General features: G+C 39.8%; 1 protein-coding gene across 8 annotated transcripts in view; it reads right to left on the bottom strand.

The window, feature by feature from the left end:
* The window catches only part of ANO6 (anoctamin 6), a 183,935-nt gene that overhangs the window by 54,628 nt on the left and 106,481 nt on the right, over positions 1-22,826 (bottom strand). For all 8 annotated transcript variants that reach the window (XM_014529566.1, XM_014529568.1, XM_014529563.1 and 5 more), the window contains one exon: positions 12,738-12,866. In XM_014529566.1, coding sequence (XP_014385052.1) covers positions 12,738-12,866 — 129 coding nt within the window. The remainder of the gene's footprint in view (positions 1-12,737; positions 12,867-22,826) is intronic.

Genomic DNA, 22,826 nt, shown 5'->3' with positions numbered 1-22,826 from the left:
TTTACCAAGGCCAGAAAGAAAGGTGCTGGTTTATTGTTGTTGTTGTTTTTATTTAAAGAAAATATGAACAACAAACCAGTCTGAACCTGATGCAGAGACATTTGCTTAAAATGGCACAGAAGCAAAGGAGCTGCTCCGGCTGTGGTGACCTGTGGGGGTTGGGTTCCCCAGATAGTTTGCCGTGGAGTGCACCTGGGTTATTCTCTCAGCATTCTGGAAAGCCCTTGGCTGTCCCCAGGGATTTTCAGCCATTAAATGTACATAAAAATCTCTAACTTGGGCACAATTCCAAGGACTTTTTTTTGGCTTATCAGAGGTTTTGCACAAAAATAAAGTTTTTTGTTTTTTTGTTTTTAGTACTATTCGCTGATGTCATTTACCAATTATAGCCCAGATCTGATATTCTAATATTTTTAAAATTTTATTTCCATACCGAACATTCAAATGGCTCCATTTTAGACATATGTATTTCATCTCTGCGTGTCTTGACCAAATTCAATAAAACACAGAAAACTTTGGCAAAACAAAGGAATTTTTCTTTCTGTAAGACCGAAATGTTTTTGAAGCTATAAAAATATCGAAGTCTACAAAAATAGGGAACTAATTAATTGGTAATATTCATCCATATAATGTGGCCATTTGAAAAGACACAGAATATAGCACTGTGTTTACTGACACTGAATTCCATATCTGGCTAGGGTTTTACCAAACTGTGTCCTGAGTTGTAAGGGAAGTGTGTGAAGGTAGAGACCTTTTAGGAGAACACTTTTGATGATGAGGCATTATACTGCGTTATGAAAAGGAGAAAAATGAGTGGACACAGGGGTGAAGCACACAAGCTCTGAAAACAGACTGTGTTCCAATTCAGCTCTCTGACTCTCAGCAGGAAACAAACTCCCTTTGCCTCATTGTTGTCATCTGTAGAATGGAGAACACCTTACCAGTTTCCTTCTGAGGTTCTCGTGAGGATCCTATGATTTAAACCACCTAAACTAGGATTTCCATCTCTAGTAATCACAGGAGGTAAATTGGACCAAGTCTCCCACTGGAGGAAACTGAAAAATCTACATTAAATTTTTTTTTTAAACTTTAGCTGCTAAGATAGAAAAGAATCACTGAGCCAGGCTGAGGTAACCCCGAGGGGTTGGCGGTCAGGCCGCTGTGCCCAGGGAGCACATTCATGGTTTGCCGCTGTGAACGGGCAGAGCTGCTGTGTGCACGCACACCTGGACAGTGCCTCAAATGTGCAGCACTGAATGAATGTAATGCAGATGCTGTAGGAAAAAGACTGACAGTCAAAGGTGAAAAGAACACACCTGGCATTTGGCTAAATGTGAGTCCAAGGGGGAACCCCTAACATTTTATGCGATTATCAGAAACAGAACATTGCCTTACTTTTATGTATTTAATAAATGGCCATCTAGTACCTACACCATGCCAGACACTGTACCAGAGCTTTGCAAATGTAACAGATTTAATTGCCTGTTACAATTGGAACATACAATAGTCACTCAGAGAAAAACCAGCCAGTACTGCAGCTCCCTTAAACATAAATAAACAACTTGCCCAGAAATGCCCTGTCAGATGAATGAGAGCTTGGAGTGCAGCTTTTCCAGCAAGCGACTGTCCCCTCTGCCTCCCTCCCACCCCGCCATCTCTGCAATTCTCCCTGCCAGGTTTTTCAGCCCCCTCTACCCCGGATCCGCCATATCCCCAACCTCAACTTGAGAAGCGGATTCAGACTCATCCTGCTTCGTACTGAGGCAGTGTTTCTTCACTCTGGATCCTAATTCTCTTAGTTTGATTCTTGCATGGGAGCCACTCCCTGCTCCTGTTTCTGTCTTTGCTATTGCGTAAATGCATTTTTTGATCCCGCGGAGAATGTTCAGCATAGTTGGCACAGAGTATATGCCCAAAACGTATTTGTTGAAAGAACATACTCAACGACACTTATTAATTCATTCTACAAACATTTTCTGAGAGCATCCTAAGAGATTCAAAGAATTTCAAGTAGTCTGCCACAGAGGAACTGCAGAGACACTGTCCAGTGGCCAGTCTCCCAATGCAGAGGGACTAAAACATTTATGCATGTGTGTCACGCCACTGCAACGGACAGCTGTCATTCTCTATGGCCACCTGACATTTCAGCTCCTGCCGGAGCCCACATCCACGACAGCGGATGAAAACCCAGACACTCCGGTCCTTGTCTCCCAAGAAGCTCAGTTACTGACACTCGAGCGGGGCCTTGCTGATCAGACCACCTCAGAAGCTAGCCATGCAAAGAAGTCGGGCCAAGCAGAAACCACTGTGGGGCGGTAGGTCGGGAGAGCAAATGCCAGTTCTAGAGACGGCAGTGGTGCCAGCCATTGCTCTGGCCCTGGCCACACTCTCTCCCCCATCCTGGCTCTGCAGTGGGATTTGGGGCACTGTTTCTGGCTGCCTAGTCTCCAGGCTTGTCTGCCCGACCCTTCAGAACCCGTGAGCTCTCTAACATGCACTGATAAACTCCTGCCTGCTTAAATTTGAGCTCATTTCTGTCATTGCCAATGAGAATCCTGACAGAGAAGCCATGGACTATGGAACACTTGTCAGCCTCAAACCCAAGTCTGTCCAGTGAAGGTGGCAGGTGTACTGAGAAGACGGGACACCCTGACTTCCTCTCCTTCCGAGGAGATGACTCACCCTGAGCCTGTGAGAAGACGGGACACCCTGACTTCCTCTCCTTCCGAGATGATTCACCCTGAGCCTATGCAAGGGGACACCCACACTGCCTCCCTAGCAGGTCATGCGCAGGATCCGTGACTGTCCTCTGTATCCTCGACATCAGTCAGGAATAATTTCAATTAGGATGTGAAGTGCAGACCCAAGGACGTTCGCTCTGGCAGACAAATGTCCTTCTAGTTAGAAGCGTAGACAAATCAGCCAGAGTGGCTTCTTCAGTGGCTTAATGGGTATGTTAACAATTGAGTGATCATAAAAAACCCCTCACATAACAATGTGAACTGCCTTATTAGAAATCCACGGATCCCATAAAAGCCCACACATGATGCTCAGTCATCTCCTCCCTAGCCTCTTCTCCTCCACCACGGAGCTGTTCCAAACTTTCAAGGTGTCCTCAGACTCCACACCTAACTCCCAGACCAAAAATAGGTTAATTCCCACCTGGCCTCCATACTGTGTACCCAATGACATCGTCACCAATGATACCACTTTGCTAGAACTCCAGGAAACGGATCTTAATGCGGACTCACTCAACCCTCCCTCTTCTTGACTCTTTATTACCACCTGGTTCTTGGACTGTCTTCTTTGCTATGTGATGGCTGTACAGCCTTTTCATTCTCCAAAGGACATAAACACATCTTTATATCTCCTCTCTTTTGCCCCATTTATGTGGGTATTAAGGGATACTGATAAGAATATATAGCACATGTGAATATCACAGATGCAGAAAAATTAGATACACTTCCTTTCCATCTCATTTTAATGGCATGACATTCTCTCAGATAGATGGACTTTTTACTTATTAACCAATCTCAAATTGTTGGATATGTAGGTTGTTTCAAATTTTTCACTTCTATGAAAATTCTAGTAGAATAATCTTGTGCACCCATTATTACTTCCTCAGGATAAAGCCCTAGAAGCAGAATTATTAATCCAAGAATGTATGCCGTTTTAAGTTCTTTAATATGTAGCGCCATACTGCCCTTCAGAAAGGCTGCACTAATTTACCACGTTCAGTTTTTATCTGGTTCTTTACAAAGAACTCCTGATTTCTCTAAAGATAATTGGCAGATCTTGAAGTTGGTTGATAATGCCCTCTCTTTTACCACCAACTATGAATACTTAAACAGCTGAGTCAAGGATAGGACATTTTAATTTGCTTAAACATGTTAATATATCACCTTGGTGTTGCTTTAGTAAAATAGTTATGTTGATGGCCCAATTCTTGACTTCTGTGCAGGGAAGATTTCACAATAGGAGTCCAGGTGATTTGTAGAGTATGTTTGTTAAAAGCTGGGGACAGTGAAGCAAAAGGGCGGGCTTAAGATAGAAGAGGTAAGGTCATAGCAACAGGAGTGAACCTAGCCACGGCTGCCTTGGCCCTTTAGAAAGTCACAGGCAAAAGAAGTGAGCCAGCTGGGCTGCATGGACTCAGGAAAGAAGTTAAGGAGGCAGAAGAAGTGCCCTTAGAGCAGTGGTTCTCAACCTTCCTAATGCCGCGACCCTTTAATACAGTTCCTCATGTTGTGGTGACCCCCAACCATAAAATTATTTTCGTTGCTACTTCATAACTGTAATTTTGCTACTGTAAACAATATGTAATTATATATGTGTTTTCCGATGGTCTTAGGCGACCCCTGTGAAAGGGTCATTCGACCCCCAAAGGGGTCGCGACCCACAGGTTGAGAACCGCTGCCTTAGAGAAAGAAAGCAGACACCTGCCTCAGGGTCCCCTCCGGTATCTTTGTTTTCTTTCTCCAAGGGCCAACAGCTCTTATTTTCCTTTAGCAAAGCAATTCACAAAGAACTAGTGGAATATTTAAAAAATTGATCAAACCAGTTTTCTTGGTTTGTCAGGTAGCTACAGTAAATGAGCATATGTGCTGTATTTGTCAAACAGGCGCATATCAGGAAAAGAGTGCTTACCTAAGAAAAGACTGATTAGGTCTGTTGAATATGAACTCATCATCTTTACTTCTCTGTACAATTTACACTTGGATAAGTAACAGTGTTCTTGACATTTAAAAAAAATTAGGTTAGAGCTGTCTTCCACGTTAAAAATAGCCATTGCTCAATGAATATTTGTTGAGTAAATGAATATCTGAGGCCACACAATCTTTCACTAAGAATGATCTGTGTGCCTTGTTGGAAAACCTTAGTTATAAGAACCTAAACTATGTTCTACAGTCTATGATCTGTATTTGGCAGCACAAAATGATTAAACTAGACTCACTGGCTCTGAGAAAAGCCCTATTGTACATTAAATTATGCTGTAAATTTTTCTTTCTCTAGCGGAGCAAATTTATCGGCATTGCAACCGGGATCGATCTATCTATCTATCTATCTATCTATCTATCAATCATCAATCTATCTTCCTTCCCTCCCTCCCTCCCTCTCTTCCTTCCCCTACTTCTAGTAAAGCCAAAGTGACTAAAATTTTTGAGGAGCTACATGCATCACAAAAAGATACATGTGATTCTATCACTGTTGGTGGACTGTACTAGGGGCTCAAAGTAAAAGAGGACAAGAGTACCCATCTCACTCCAGAAACTGATATTTTATTCATACCTCTTTGGAGAGGTTATTAAAGCTGTCAGAGAAATACAGAATAAAGCAATCAAAATCACAAAGGACAGACTGGCTTAATTAAGGCAGCTTTCTGTCCCCAAGCACCTTTGATTACACATCTCATTTGGCTTAATAAAGTCATTGTTGGGAAAGCCTTGCCTGTGAATAGACAGTAATAGCACTGATTGTAAACACCAACCTACCATTTTTTTAAAAAATGTCACCCAGCTTTTTCAGCATAAAAAGCAGGGGTTGTAATGTCTAATAAGTAAAATTTACTGAATACACTGTGATGATAACAAAGCACAAATCAGTTGGGATTAATGAAATATTATGTATAGATTAATTTCAAATATTCTTATAGTTTTTTAAGGCAAAGTACTGATGGTGCTGTCACTGTATTTTTCAACTTGCCAATCTCTATTAAGCCTACAAAGATGGATGAGAAAAAAGTCAAAGGTACTTAATTTGTGCAAAAATTACTGCTAATTACTCTAAGTGCTATTTATTAGTTATATATATATATATATCATGTGTTCAAGAAGGTTCAGTAAGCAGAATAACGTATTTAATTGGGACTTAATTTAAAGGCATGTGTTGGTGACAAATCCTTAAGTGTGAGTGGACTGATCTGATGGGGGATCTACTCAAGTGGGTAACGCGTATTCACCAGAGGACACTAACAGCCCAAGTGATGTGCAGAAAATGGAAGTGGATAGATTATATTCACGTCCAACTTTTCTCTTTAAATGAACACGTTTGGCATAATTACAAAAATAAATACATAAATGGTAACTTAGGAAACAAATGGTCTGAGAATGAAAAAAAAAAATCAACTACCCTCCACTGCTGAGATTACTATAAACGTTTTAGGACAGTGTTTTCCAAAGTTACCTTCTTATACAAACAACGTGAAGCACTGCTTAAGCAGCAGGTCCCTGGCCCCTCTCCTGGAGATTCTACCTCAGTAGAGAAAGCACGGGCCTTAAATAATCCAGTTTTAATAAGCAAAGGAAATGATGCTTATCATCAGATGAGGTTAAGAAACACTGCTTTCCAGGACACACCTTTTCTGTGCATCAGGCAGCTCTTTGTTGATTATTTATTCCCCTCAAGCCTGTTTTTATGAACATCCAGTATAGTTGATTTTTCCTGATCCTTTACTTTTACAGATGACTCTTTAAAAAGTGAGACACAGGTGACTTTGGGAACCAGGGCAAAGGACAGCTTCTTCATTCAAACCTAAGGCCGACCTCAGAAGGACCAATCAGGGAAAGGGTTTTCTCTTCTCCACATCTTTGTGAGATGAAATGGGATACTCAGACTTCCCTTTTCAGAATTTGACTGTCCTCTTTGTTTGTTTGTTTTTAAGGATTGGGCCCAAGAAAACTTCTCATTTTGGAAATAGAAAGCAAGATTTGGATTCACTGCTCATGTGCTGAGTACTAAAAAATAAACCAAATGTGCTTATACCAGCAACACATTTTGTAGCTGTAATTTGACACAGCTGACACTAATTTAATTTATTCCTTTTAACCTACAATCTTAGGTTAAAAGCAAGTAGGGTGTGAATGAAGGAGATAAAAATATAAAGAAGAGGTCTCTGCCTTAGTCTAAAATGTTAAGGAGTTGAAACTAGATCTGATTTCGCTTCCTAAAACAAAAGAGAGAACATCTACCCAAAGTTATCTGTGAAGGTAAAACCACCCAACACTGGTTGCCTTCATCTCTTCTTCTTTTTAAAAAAAATACATTTTTATTGATTTTTTAAAGAGAGAAGAAGAGAGAGGGAGAGATAGAAATATCAATGAGAGAGAATCATTGATCAGCTACCTCCTGCATGCTTCCCATTGGGGATCAAGCTGGTGTGGCATGTTCCCTAACTGGGAATTGAACCATGACCTCCTGGTTCCTAAGTCAACGCTCAACCACTGAGCCACACCATCTGGGCATATTCTTGTGGACTGATATATTCTGTGACTGACCTCAAATAATTTTTAATGAATTATATGTAAGTAAACTATGTTAACAGTATTGGTATAAGTAGGGAGCTAATAAACTATAAAACTTATACAGTGCATGTTGTGGCCAATAACAAATGATTTTGAATTATCATCTTATTAGCTTCAAATAACCATACATTTAATGCACATAAAACTTAATGAGAAATTAAGCCATATGATCACTTCAAGATACAAAAAAATTAAAAAGCATTTGATAAAATTTAAAACACAATTATAAAAACTCTTAGTAATCTAGAACTAAAAGGGAACTCTTTTAACTTTTTAAAAGAAAAATACCCCTAATTTATAGCAAGTGTGATATTTAATGGTGAAATTGTTGAAACATTTCCATTGAAATCAGGAACAACACAACTGTGGTCACTATGTGTTACTGGTTCTATGCCTTAGCCATTGCACTTGGAAAAGGAAAAGAAATATAAAGATGGCAATCATAGAGCAAAACTGTCATTTTTGAGGAAAATGACAGTTAGGTTTCACTTCTGAGGAAACCTAACACAAGTATTAGAAACTACTACAACTAAAGTGTTTATTACCAAGGTCCCTCGATAGAACTTATCAATTTTTAACACACAATAGTACATCACAAACTACCATTTAAAATCCTTCTGACAAGAGCAACAAAAATTTAAAATAATAATAGTTAATAAAAATGTACAAGATCTTCATGGACACTGTGATAAAACTTTTCTAAAGAACGTAAGACTGCAATAAATAGAGTGATGTGCTGTTTTCACCATACTAAAATGTTATGATGAACTTTGAAACATCAAAAGAGATCTCATCCAGCTTCTAGGCAAACCATTCCAGCCTCATAACTCATCTAAAACTATGTATAACAGTTTCAAAAAGGCACAGAATCTATAACCAATTAGTTGCCTCATATTATTTGAAAGTTTAGATATAATTTAGTTTAATCACTCAGTTTTCAAAAATCTCTTTTTCTGTGGTCTCCATTGGACAAATCCATCTGCCTTACACAAAAGAATTTTTAAGGTCAGATATGAAATACAAATTTTTACTCCCATATATAAAGTCTTCATCAACTTTAAAGAAATAAAATTTCAAATGTTAGGAATGTATTCTGCTGATAAAAAACATAATACATAGAACATATATTCAGGATGGCTTGCGCTGTTTTTGTGCTACCTAGACCACTCCACCCTCTTTACCATCATTTGAATTACACTAGTACTTGGTCATAAACACTACTGTTTAAAGGGAGGCCAAGTGTCAGACAAAATGAAATTAAAAATAGATCAATTCTTCCACTTGTTAGCAGTTCTAGAAAAATAAAATGGAAGAAAGAAGCATTAATGACAAAAGTCAGGAAGAGTAGGAAAAGTGCATGGAAATTTGTTTTATTTAAAACATTTTTGCTCTTCACAGTATAAACATGCTTAGACATATTTAATCATTTACTGTGCCAGACATTGCTGCTGCCTACTGAACACGCCATTCTCCCCTTCTTCATTAGTAAGAAAAGTCTAGTGTTTTTTCAGATATTAGGTGATTCAAGAGATGAAAGACGTGTCTTGCTTAGTCTATGCTAATGATGGTAATTCCACTCATCTTGCCAGTAGTTGGTTTGGAACAGATTTGCGATAGGCAACAAACTGTAAAAGGAAGTCTGCTTAGGGCCCTGTAAGGGCGCCTTTCTTCCCCCTTAAAAATGGGCCACGAGAAAGGCAGTCCCCGTGTTTGCCTCTGGATGTCTGGAATTGCAGCAGCCATCTGAGAACAAAGTGCAGCTAGTTTAAGAGCAGCCAACACTTTGAGGATGGCAAGGCAGAAGCATGGAATGATTCAGAAGCATTGATTCCTGATAACCTCGTTAAGCCAATAAATTATCTAAACCAGAAATGGTCTTATCTTCAGGCTACTTCTTACATGAGAAAATTATTATTTCCTGTTAGTATTTAAGCCATTTTGAGTTTGATGTTCCTGTTACTTACTGTAAAAAAGAAAATTCAAACTGATTCTGCGCCGAGAACAGTACTGTCTAAATGAGCATTTATTATCAAAACTACTTATAATCACCCCCTTGCAAAATCTCAATGTAAACGGTTTATGCTTTTAAAGGGAAGGTGTGAGGTATCTCGAGTGTTTTCACTAATATTAGGGGACAAAGTTACATGCTATTTGGAGGTTTGGATAGAAAAATAATTTCTTTTTTGCCCATGGGAAGTGCAGCCTTTTACTCCTCTGCGTTTTTTACATTTGTGGCCTTATTATGTCTAACGTTCTCCATCATCTCTAAAAAAGTATATAACAGTAAGTACTCTTTAGATGAGCCCCTGGCAAAGTCAACCTGGCGTTGCTTCAGGAAATCAATATGATTTAGACTTCTTTTTCTCTCTCAAAGAAAACAGGATTGTGAAAATGCTTTTCCTTGGTGTTGTCTTAAATCTTGAATAAGACCAGACAGGGTGTATGTCAGAACTTGCAGATGTTTTTCAAATTAATAAAAATGTGCCTCCAAAGCTGAGCTTTGCATTCTGGTGGAGTCTAAAATTAAGTAATGTGTACAAATAGAAACTCAAAACACTTCGAAGCACGGCTTATAAAAACCAACATCACAGTATATCAATCCATGAGTTCAGGGATTGCCAAAATTCATGATAATTTCTTTTCTCCTGATTTATGAGAGCTTCCCTGGGACCTATGTTTCCGTGTAAAGCAAATGCAGAACTTGTTAATAATGTAAGCAGCTCTGGGCTCCTTCTCCACGGCAGTGACGCTCTTGTCTAAAACCAGAACTGCTTCCTTCCTGCTTTAATGGATTAGATTTGTTTAACTCACTTTCTGTGGTACTCAACCCAGCCCCACTGGCATGTGGATGCTTAATGAATATTTGATGACAGTGACTACAACTGCACAGAAGATACCCTTGTGTCCACAGGAACAAGATAAAGTACTCTAAGCTCTTTAACTCTAGTTATAAAATTATGCAGTAACAGAAGGAGAGTCATGCCTTTCATAGTAATGCACTGTTTTAAGAAAACCCCAAATAGAAAAAAGGAGAAGGGATTGACAAGTACAGATTGGTAGTTACAAAACAGTCACCGGGATGTAAAGTACAGCATAAGAAATATAGTCAGTAATATTGTAATAACTGTGTATGGTGCCAGGTGGGTACTGAGAATATTGGGGGGAACACGTTGTCAAATATATGACTGTCTAACCACTATGCTGTACACCTGAAACTAATATAAAAGAATATTGAATGTCAACTGTAATTGAAAAAATATATATAAAAAGAAAACCCCAAATAAAAGGGAAGGGACAGGAATTAACATCTGTGACCTAATATGTGCTGAAAATTTATATGATATCTCTATATACTATTTTATTTTTAAATGCTTTTTAACCATAATCCTCTGGACTATGTATTCAGATTCCCATTTTCCTGAATCTCAGATGGCAGTCGTTGGATGGGGAGCCAATATTCTATGTACCAATAAGAGAAAATTCAGCCAATGAAGTTATGACACACCATTTATAAGATGTGCCCTGATATCAGAGTTATCAAAATGTAAAAAATAACAGGCATCTCAAAAATAATAAAATAGGATACTGATAAGGAAAATCACTGATTCACACAGCCAGTTAGTAGTCTTGGCAAAGACAAGCTTGCTATCCACCAAAACGCCTGCTCCCCTTCCACAGTGTGACCTTCCTACTGAGAAATGGCTGTCCAGCCAGAAGCTACACCTTCCACCTCCCTGAATCCTGATCAATAGACTGTGAACACAACTGATGTGGTCACTTCCAGGCCAAAGAGGCAAAGAAGCGAGGGTACTGTCTCCATCCTCTCTCTTACCCGATCTACCATTTGTAGGATGCTGATGCCCACGATGATGAGAGAAACTGCCTGCTGAACACGGCAGAGCCTCTGTGTCTGCCCGGGTTCCTGACCGACTGCAGGGAAGAAAGCCCTGCCTGTGCCCCCAAACCACGGTGCCAAATAGGGATGCCACATTTAATTTAAAACAAGCAATAGCCTGGTCGGCGTGGCTCAGTGGTTGAGCACTGACCTAGGAACCAGGAGATCACAGTTTGATTCCCGGTCAGGGTACTTGCCCGGGTTGCGGGCTCAGTCCCTAGTGGGGGGCGTGCAGGAGGCAGCCAATCAATGATTTTCTCATCATTGATGTTTTTCTCTCTTTCTCCCTCTCCCTTCCTCACTGAAATCAATAAGATTCATTAAAAATAAAATAAAACGAGCAATAAAGTAAACTTTTATTTTGTTAAGCCACTGTCATACCGGGCTAGTGTGAGACATCAACTAGCATTACTGCAATACTGTTGTGGCAGAATTAGAATGTGAATGTCAAGTTCCAAAGCCTAGAACTGATCCTGTGACACCAGGCGAGTAGAAACCTCCAAAACAAACAAAAATCCAAAATAAATAAAACAGGACTGATTGCTTCATTTTAAGCAGTTTTCATCACTTGGTTTGAAGGAAGGGCGGACATAAATAGATTTAAGAATGATGTATTTCACAGAGAAAGTCTGGACAAGGACAATTAAAGTTGTATGTGTGATAACACAGATTCGAGGAAAAACAAAAACAAATGAAGAATGAGGGAGTGATTTCAAAAGAGGGTAGAAGGGACACTAACATGTATTCTCTCTTTTATGTCTGGCTTTGGTCTGATACAGTTTGGGTTCAGGTAAAGAAGATCCAGGCAGGTGTTATAACCGCAGCCCACTCAGTGGTCTCGTAACTCAACATAGAGATGGCCTGTCACCTGACAGACCTGAAGCTAAGGGAAGGGAGGAAGGAGCAGCTTGACGGTCAGTGGATGAAAGGGAAGGACGGGAGGTGACAGAAAATGGGTGAGTTCCAGATTCAAGACAAGAGTTTGGACCTTGGCTCCACTATTTCTTGTACTAGAGCCCGTGACTTTGGGCAATCATTGAACCTCTCTAAGGGTCAACTCTTTCATCTAGGATGCTTATGATAACAGAATGCCCTTTACAGGTTGTTATAAGAATTAAATAAGAAAATATATGCAAAAGGCATATATTCGTGAGAGAGCACACACCAAATGTTAATCACTAGTATACTTGGTGTCATTATTACCCATTAGCTTCTTTCCCCACCTAAGCACAAACAGCCGAGTGTGCTTTTAATACACATCTCTTCTACAGATAGAAAATACAATTCCTTGGAAGAAAGTCTGCCTTCAGTTGTGAAACCAACTGAGGTTAAGAGCCTGCGAAGTTTCTATTTCAAATTAAAAATAAACAATTTGTTAACATGCCCTGAGGGAATGATGGGCAGAGAAAATACGAAGGTTAAGGATGGTGTATGATATTTCAAACACCAGTTTCACTTTATTGCTTACATAAAAATAGCACTTTGTCAGTTCACAATATTATAAGGTGTAAAAAGAAAGGAAAGGATCATAAAAAACTTACCCTTTGTTTTTCATTTGCACCCTTTTTATTGTTCTCTTTTCTACTTTCATCTTCATATACTAGAACAAAGTCGATTCTTCGCTGGCCGTCATTAAAATAGAGTGAGTTGGGTTTCCCATTAAATTCTTCCTGTGTAGAATGTAAAACAAACTTTAATATAAATTTTTGAAAAAAATGTTTATTGCCCAGCTTTAATGGGCACATCAACATGTTTATAGAGAAAGAGAAATACATCCATTATTAGTTACTTGACAAAGATCATGGTCACTATGATTTTCGCAAGCATACTTTTTTCTTGGTGATAGTTAAGTCCTTTAATTGAGCAGTTTAGCATTATTCTACAAGTGCATGAAAGAATATCAGTATTGTGTATGTAACACACACATCCCAGAATTATTCCTGCCTCAAAGAGCAAAATGAGTAGCAAGTTTGGAAATGAATACAGTAGCCAGAGATGCTTAACCAAAGGACAGAAGTTTTTTTAACAAGAAGAAAAATCTAAGACAAAGCACTGTTGATAAAAATCTCCTCCTTCCTATGCCTTATTTTCCAGCTCTTCCATCATTTTTCCTGACCTCTCTTGACCTTACCACTTTTTAGAAGGTATCATTTTATAACCTTAAACAAATATCAGAAGATGCTTCAATATACACAAAAGCTACTGTGTGGTCTTTGGTTATTTGTTCCCAAGTCCACAGAAGATACCCTCTCACTCCTAGGGAAAAACAAAATAAACAACCAAACCAAGCCAAACCAGCAGCAGCAACAAAATAAATGAACTTTTTAATTTAGATCTTAAAAGCCTATGGGTTAAAAACAAACAAACAAATAATGGCAAAACACAGACCTAATACAATTGAAAACAATCTCTAGGACATATGGACTTGAATAGAATTGTTTTAAAAGCCTTGAATTTGTGTTCTCACACAACTTGTCAGGATGCTTACATTAGTTCTGTTGTTAAGAATCAGACTGCTTTTTAACTAAGTAATATTTTTTAATTTTTCAGGTTTTTTTAAATTAAAAACTCCTGGAGAGACTGCATTTTGCAGTCATTTGGTAGAACTACTTAATCATTAAATGTGACTAATTCTCCTCTGCATTCACCATCAATTAGTACAAAAATCACCTAATTTTATCACCACTTCCTGCTTTTCTTCACACCTTTGAGATGTATATTTTTGCTAAACATACCCAACCTGGTGCTTGAGATTCCTTTCCTCTTTCCACCAGGGAGCCTGTGAAGGTTTATTAGTATTCGAAGCTCCTCCCATTTAACAGGTCATTCTCCGGCTCAACGCCTGCTGCTGCTGCTGCTGTAACCTAGCTCCAAGCACCTACATCTCAGCCTCATTCAACCAGGGACTCTAACCTCAAACAGTGGTTGTGCCTTGAGATCTCCCCTAGCTAAGGCACTGAAGAGGCACATCAATGCCTCAGGCCACTATCCAATTCTTTTATTTGCAATTTCACCGATTTAAAACCAGTAAGTGTTCTTTTAGAGCAGTGGTTCTCAACTTGTGGGTCACGACCCCTTTGGGGGTCGAACGACCCTTTCACAGGGGTCGCCTAAGACCATCGGAAAACACATATATAACTACATATTGTTTTTGTGATTAATCACTATGCTTTAATTATGTTCAATTTGTAACAATGAAAATACATCCTGCATATCAGATATTTACATTACGATTCATAACAGTAGCAAAATTACAGTTATGAAGTAGCAACGAAAATAATTTTATGGTTGGGGGTCACCACAACATGAGGAACTGTATTAAAGGGTTGCAGCATTAGGAAGGTTGAGAACCACTGTTTTAGAGTATTTAAAGCTATACAAAAGTGCTAAGCCCTGTATTTTTCATTTCAGCTACAGAGTCCTTGAAGCCACTTCGATTTCTCTTCCTTTCAATGAAGATGTTCCCATTGGTGACAACCAGGGCAGCTGCTAGAGGAAAAATGTTAAGTAGGGGGAAGGGAGTTCTCAGAAAGGAAAACAGTAGGTGAGACAGGGTGGAATAGAGTCACAAAGACCCGATCATCATTGCAGAAGTCGGTAAAGTGTACAAAAGCAGCTTGCTCTCTATTGCCCTCATTATGTTGCTGTTGGTGGTGTCCAGCAGGAGCTCAATGAAGTTACGTTCTGAAGAATCAGGCCTGGAATGAGAACTACATTCGCACACTGACTCCAGGCACTCTTTCCTGCTCGGCCATTGGCTGCACAGGTTGGCAGCTCGCTCCCAGGCAATCTGGTCTGCACACAGGTCTCTCTTATGCGACAGAAGACCATGCCATTTCTTTGGAGGGAAACCCCAATGGACTTGGCAGTAGCCGCCTGTGAGAAATAACTAGGTCAAACTCTGATACGGTGTTATTAGAATGCAGTGCCAGGGAAAAGGTGCCAGCTTTCTATGGCTGTGAAATCCAGGTTTCCCATCTCTTGGCAGAAGATATTCTACTAGGCAACTGGGAAGAAGAGAAACTAAATGCTGGGCTGGAACAAATATGTAATAAACAAGGGAATTGAACTAAATAAAGAAGGCTGATTTATGAACAAAAGTTAAAAAAAGCTGGATTTTTCAGTGATATGTTCTACTACAGGCCTAACTCCCCGAACCAGACAGAAATGAAAGAAAACTGAAAAAAAAAAAATTCCTCTCCTAAGCTTTTGCTTTATATCAAGTAAAATTTTGGTAATTTCTCAGGGTAAATACAGAGAATCTTCTTTAAATGACTGACTGATTATTCATGTCCTGGTCTCCATGCCTTCTCTTAGAACTACTAAAAATTTTATCTTGAGTCTTTTCTACCAGGTCAAATGGCACCAAGATGAAATACAAAAACCCTTGAAACACAACTCTTCCTGTTCAGCAGCTTAAATTAAAAAGAAAAAATTAAAAAGAAAACTTGATGAGAAGGCTTAACATTTATCAGGTAAAATCACTTTCCAGATCAGAGCTTACATATGGTTACTGATTTTCCATCTAAAAAATTTATCCATCCTTATACTCATCTGGGTGACTTACTAATCATCACCCTGAGGGTCTTAGACAAATGTTTTCAGTGCCAAGGAAGTCAACAGAATCACTATCTGTTGATACTTCTTTCTTACTGGAAAAAACATCAAGCAAATTTCTAATTACAGTTTGGGGTCTATAAAACCCTACATCTATTCACACCCATTGCTCTCTCTGGTACTAAGGAGAGAACATCCCACTAATCTAGTATTCATTTACCCATTCGTAGTGACCTGACCTAACACTGTACTAACAGTTAAAGGCGACAGTGGTTGCTTAAAAGGCCTACCTATATTCACCTGTTGATATATGCAATGAAGCAGAACAATGCTGCCAACCACTGCAGAACCATGACCTGTCCACTTCTGCCTCTGGTGTCGGCAGAGACATTTCATTTCACAAGGGGATGAAGAGGAGGCGCTTGGTCTGAGCCAGGGGAGAGACCTGAGAAATGAGGGCTTAGCCACACAGTGGAGAAGAGACTAGGAAGGAGGTCACATGCGATTTACGCAAGTGATGTTTTCCAGGCCTCCCTCCTCTCAGCTGGCTTCTCTCCTTTTATTTGTGGGCAGCTACTTCAACAAAAGAGTGGAAAAGGGCAGGATCCTCCTTAACCAAATCAGGATAAAAAATGCGAGCAGTAAAATGACTCTGCCCAGTGCTTTCAAGCTAGAGTTATGACTTTGAGAACATGAAAAAAATGATTTATTTATTTATTTATTTGCTATTGGTAAAACCAAGGGTCCTACGACTTTGATTAAATTTGGCTTTAAATTCTAGCTCTAGAAATAATCTCTCCCCCTTATCCCCTCCCCCCACCCCCGCCCTTTCTCTTTCTTCCTCCTTTCGCAGGCTAAAAATAACATCTTGACCTACCTATGTTTAGTTCCTGAGCCCTAAGGTGGAATGAGCTCCTGGCTACTTTCCCATAAAACCAGAGAGAGGAACCCTGGAACAGACCCCAGAGCTGTCCTCAAGACCTGAAGACATTATTCATCACCCTTAACTCGCCTCTGACCAATCAGCTCCCAGAACAACCCTAACCCTAACCCCCGATGTCTCCTGATTTTGCCCTACATAATCTGAAACCTACACACCGTCAGGGAGTTCGGGATTTTGAGCAGTAGCCTCCCGTTCTCCTGGGTGGAGCCATTTATAATAAAATTGGCAGTATTTCCCCACTGCAGTTCTCAGTGTCCCGTGTCTGGCTGTGCTAGCGCTGGGTGGATGAACTCTTTCTGTTCTGTAACTGGCCAGGAAGCATGTGTGGGTACCAGTCCTGTCCCTGGAGTGGTTGAGACCTCCGTACTATAGGACAAGTGGTGGAGAAAGGATGTCCTAGGGCAGCGATTTTCAACTTTTTTTTTTCATCTCATGGATGACATAAACCAATTACTAAAATTCTGCAGCATACCAAATAACACATATTTTGCCTATCTTACAAAAAATATGGGCATACAGTAAGGATTCATTCACATTGGATAGCTATTGTTGTGTTGGCTGTTGTCATTTTTTAATTGGACAATCTAAGTAAAAGAGGTCAGTGCCCCTGACTAAACAGTCAGGTATTGCATGTTTTAAAAATTCTTATGGCACAACAGTTGAAAATCGCTGTCCCAGAGGACAAACAAGTCCAAAGATAAATATTTTCCAGAAATTACTTGGTAGGAAAACTTCTCATAGGCAGTCTCTGAATGAAATATGGCATTGAACTTCCCCTTGGACAGGATGGTATCCTTCAAAAAATGAAAGGTCACATGCATACTTCCTGGGCAGAGAGAGAAGGGCCGGAGTAAGAGGGAACCTGGGGGAACCTGCCTGAGTGCCCTTCCTCTCCGTGCTCAGGGAGGCTGGTTACAGGTGAGCAATCCTGAAATCCCAGGCATCGTCAGCACCTGGCGGGTCCATGAAATAACCCGCTGCTTAACCTCTGCCCAACACTTCTCAAGTGTCTCATCTAACCCTGCAAATCAAGATTGGAGTCCCATTTCACAACACAGGCCTCTACTCCTAGCGTTCAAAATGCTGATGTTTGTCCCAGATCTGGATAAAAAGTAGTCAGACTGGGATCTTGGCTCAAATTCTCGTTTCTGTGTAAGGGTGTTGGAAATATGCCTTGGGCAGCAAGTGATATTATCTGATTGTATCTCTAGAATTTCCAAATAAACTATTCACTGACTATGAGACTAGAGAGCATTCCAAGACTATTTGGGCTAATGGTCTTGACCTCTACACAGAGCAGGATGCAAGGAAGGTTTATTGGCTAACAATAACAGTTAAGGAATTACGCTATGGAAAACAATATTAAAACACAATTAAAGAGCAACTGATAGGTGAATGTGGAAAAAACATGTGGCTCTCTGCCGTCTCTAAGACTAGCAAAACAAAATAATTAATTCCAAGAAATACACAACAGAAAGAAAAACAAACTTAAATCAGAGCAGAGGATGACAGTGAAAACAGAGGATCTTCAATTTCTCTTTAAATCCTGAACCCATGCACATAGCGAGCTTTAGGAAAACAAACATTTAGAGGCAAAAACCCTTATGTAAATATTTAGCTCTCACACAACATGGAACATACTACATATAGTCTTATATGTACATGTCACGCAGTTATGAATGAGAGATATATTCTGAAATGTTTTCCCTGACTGCAGCAGAGTTCAGGCAGATTCAAGGCATAACAGTGAAACTTTTTTCCACTTTACACAATTGTGCAAGATTTCTGAAAATACAAGAGACAATAGGTCGAATTTTATTGCTTATGTTCAGAGCAGCGGTCGCCAACCGGTGGTCCGTGAGGTCTGAAAGGTTGGTGACCGCTGGTTTAAGGAAACCTTTGGAGCAGCGGTCGCCAACTGGTGGTCCGTGGACCACTGGTGGTCCGTGAGGTCCTAAAGGTTGGCGACCGCTGGGTGATATACCCATAAGAACACCTGATAGTGAGAAAATGCAAAGTGCAAAGAAAACAACCAAGAACTGGAGGTACAAAAAACTGAACACTGAAGGGGGAAAGACTAATACTGTGAGAAGTGTAGCGGGGGAGAAAAATAAGTTAGGTATTAGTCAGGGATAAGGAGAGGTTCACGGACACACAGGGGCGCCACACGGGAAGTCAGCCCAGTAAATGACATGCTGCAGGGGATGAGTGAGCATACTTTTAAAGGGACCCAGGCATTCAGGACAGTGTTGCTGGAATGGAAGTGTGGTGGGAAAGGGCTCATTCGAGGAGGCGGGTGCATTAACCACACTACTATATTCTGAAAGTCAATAGCCACCCTGAGTTCTCTGCTGACACTTTGCATGTAGCAGGAGCCTGGCTTACTTTTGTCTCAGAATAAAAATAGCTTTTTCCCGCCTGACAATAAAAGTAATATATATGCAATACAAAAAATTCTGAAGATAGAGAAAAGTATAAAAAAATAATAGAAGTCATATGTAATCCCATTTCCCAGAGATGAGCAGAATTTATTTCGGAGTACATCTTTTTAGGGTTTCTCACACACACACGCGCGCGCGCGCACGCATGTACACACACATTAACCAAATGGTACCATACAATACATATTATAGTTTCATATACATCCATCATAGAGATTTTCTAGCTTTATATTAAGCTCTGCATCATCACGTTTAATAGCTGCAATATAATTTAGTTAAACGGTGCCTTCACTGATGAATGCATAAGTTGCTTCCAATTTGTTGTTTCTATCAACACTGCTGCAATGAGCATCTTTGTGCATATGTATCTGTGCACATGTTCAATTACAATTCCCTTAGGCTGAATTCTAGAGGCAGATTTTAACTAGCATGGCCTTCTTAGAAACTTTTGATATGTAGGCTGCTAAACTGTCATTCAAAATACTATTTATAAAAATGGACACTTCCACCAGCAGAGGATGAACGTGCCTTCACCCACCATCACTAGATAACAATCCTTTTCACTCTTCCCAGGATGGTCAATTTTTACATTTGCATTTTTTAACCAGAGAACGCTAACAGTTTTATGGGGACTGCCTAACTGAATTACTGCTTTTGTGAAGTGCCTATTACGATTCTTGACTTAACTGAACTATCTTATTATGCAATCACTTTCCAGTAAATTCTCTTGAGATCCCAAAAACCATATAGGTAAATGGTTAAATGGTAATATAAAAGAGACCCATAAAAATACCAAGTAAGTCCCCAAAGAAAAAGTGAGACATAGGGCACTGACAGCAGTCCTGGCTTCAGCAATGTTGAGGTGTAACTGGAATGCGCCATGCTGGTGTTACAAGGTCCCCACCCTTCCCCCACCTCCCTGCATGCACTTCCCAATATAGTGTACGTGGCCTGTGGAACTACCAAATGTCAGTTATATCTTTTGACTCACATATGTCTTTAGATTTAGAACCTACTATTTATTTGGTGTGCACCTGACTCCTGTTACAAATTAAAAACTGATGTACAAATTCTTTAAAAATAGTCTTGCTATTCTATATTGGGAAATGGCTATAACCAGTTCTCAAATAGCTGAACTTGTTATTTTTAGTCATTTCTCAACAGGGGTAAATGTAGTTCACATAAATATAATTCGATTGCCCATAAAAATGCTGCTGCTGCTGCTTTTTCCTTTTCTGTTCACACACGAGGGAATGTTCGCAGGCCCACGGCTTCCTCATTTGGTATACGCATTTTGCCTTTATTTCTCTTTGCCTGTGTTAACATAAACTTTAGAGTTCTGTTATTAGGGCACTGCATTTCAGATGTCGAGTGATTACTGTGAAATATTTCCCTCTGGCCCATGTCAAGAAAGCAGTAGTTTCATCAAGTGGAGTTCTCATATGATTTTAAATATTATATTCTTAAAATTTCTGAACTGGGCCATAGGAAATATGAATATAGAACTTTGACATGGCTTTTAAAATAAAACTTGCTGAAAAGGAGCTAAGGAAGCAGGGTAGGTCATATGCTTACTTTGGAGCCTTCTCAGAGAAGTGGGACTCTGAACCTTCTCCTTAAACCCACAGTTAAGAGTTGGAACCGGGATTTTCAATGAGCATCATTTCAAACTTGTTTGGCTTTCCTATTTCCCCACAGGCTTTTTACCATTTTAAAACCTCAGTTTAGCCTTCTTTAAAGATGATCTGCAGGAAAGAAGGGGAACAAGTAAAGTCAAAAAAGAAAAGGAAAAGAAAAAAATGTGAAAATGCCTTTAGTGGTGATTTTCATACTTTTCCTTTTCTAGAAGAAGCTATCATCTGTTTGCACTGCTCTCATCTGGCAGTGGTAACACTGGTGAAAGAACTGTGGGTGAGATTAAGCTATAAGATATGCCCAATAAAATCTTAGGAACGATAAAGTGATAGCTATATTAAAACAAAACAAGTGGTACAACAGGAATTTGTGAGAATGATTATCTTCCAGGGGCCAACCTCTTAAGGTTTCAAAATGTCTTGCTTTGCTTTAATATCCCATTAAAGATTTAACATTCAGCCATTTACCTAAAATAATTTTTAACCTATTATCATTTTCAGGTTGCACCACCTCCTGGGGAAAGAATGTCTTTCTTGTTGTTGTTAAATCTTCAACTGAGGATATTTCTCCACTGATTTGTAGAGAGAGTGGAAGGGAGGGAGGGCGAAAAACAGATAGAGAGAAACATGTATGTGAGACACATTGACTGGTTGCTCCTTGCATGTGCCCCCAACCAGGGCCAGGAATTGAGCTGCACCTGAGTTACATGTGCCCTTGACTGGAATCGAAACCGGGACCCTTCAGACCAGCTAGGGCTGGGGTTTTTGTTGTAGTTGTTGTTGTTTTTTAATCCTCACCCAACAATATGTTTTTATTAATTTTAGAGAGAGAAAAGGGGAGAGAGGGAGAGAGAGAAACATCAATGTGAGAGAGAAAAGTCTATCAGTTGCCTCTTGTATGTATTCCAATCAGGGATCGAACCTGCAACCTGGGTATGTGCCTTGACTGGAAAAGGAACCTCTGACCCTCCAGTGTATAGGACCACTGAGACACACCACCTAGGATGAGGAAGAAACTGTGTAGGTTTTCCACCTACACAAGATGGTTGTTCTAAATTACATTTTTTTGGACCTTTAAGAAATAGCTCCCAATCTTATATTATGGTTAGATCCAAAATAATTTCGCGACAATAAGATCCTTCATGACTTAAAGGACTTTCACAATTCTATCTACAACTTTAAGATCTTTAGTCTTAAAGAATAATAATTTTAGCTTGACTTAAAAACCACATGTTCCACTCCACCTATGTTCTTATTCCTCTTAATAGTATCTCAAATGTCTTTGTATATCTATTTTCAATTCTTGAAAAAGTAACTGATTATGACTCAGAAATATTTACTGGTACTTCCCATTCACCAAATCCATAGCTGTAGTCCCTAAAATTTTATGCTTTTGAATGAAGAGCCAATCTCATAGGTGACTATAATCTGAGAATGAACAGAAAAGAGAGTTTCAAGCCATAGCTACTCAGACTGTTGAGCTGAAGAAGATATGTAAGGTACAACTGAAGATGTAAGTAAGGCAACAAGACTTAAGCTCTTTACCAGGTTCCTGTAAAATTCTTTTTCTGGAGAATCCCTTAAAATTACAATCTGTCATTCCCAGAAAGCTCTTCATCTTTCACAGGAGGTTTCCACTGCCAGTCTAAGGACTACCCTGAGTTATTTTTAGTGTGTCAGCTGCTCAGGGTTTACAGCACAAGAGTCCTGTCATTAACTGTAACTCCCTTGTCAAACTGTTATGTCACATGTATCCCTTTGCTATAATCTTCTCAGACCACTTGTCTGGGAATTGATGGCTGCAACCTCATTCAACGCAAGAGAAAGAAAAACAAATCAGAGTATCTTGTGCCCAGCAAAGGATTGTGACAACTCCTATCAGCTGGTTAATGTTTTATATAGATAACTAGAGGCCCAGTGCACAAAAATTTGTGCACCTTGTGGCGGGGGTCCCTCAGCCTGGCCTGTGCCCTCTCACAGTCTGGGACCCCTCAGGGGATGTCCACCTGCTGGCTTAGGCCTGCTCCCCAGGGGATCGGGCCTAAACTGGCAGTC

The sequence above is a fragment of the Myotis brandtii genome, unplaced genomic scaffold (assembly GCF_000412655.1).
Source record: "Myotis brandtii unplaced genomic scaffold, ASM41265v1 scaffold686, whole genome shotgun sequence".
In the NCBI taxonomy this organism is placed as follows: domain Eukaryota; kingdom Metazoa; phylum Chordata; class Mammalia; order Chiroptera; family Vespertilionidae; genus Myotis; species Myotis brandtii.
This window is presented reverse-complemented; position numbering and strand designations above follow the sequence as displayed.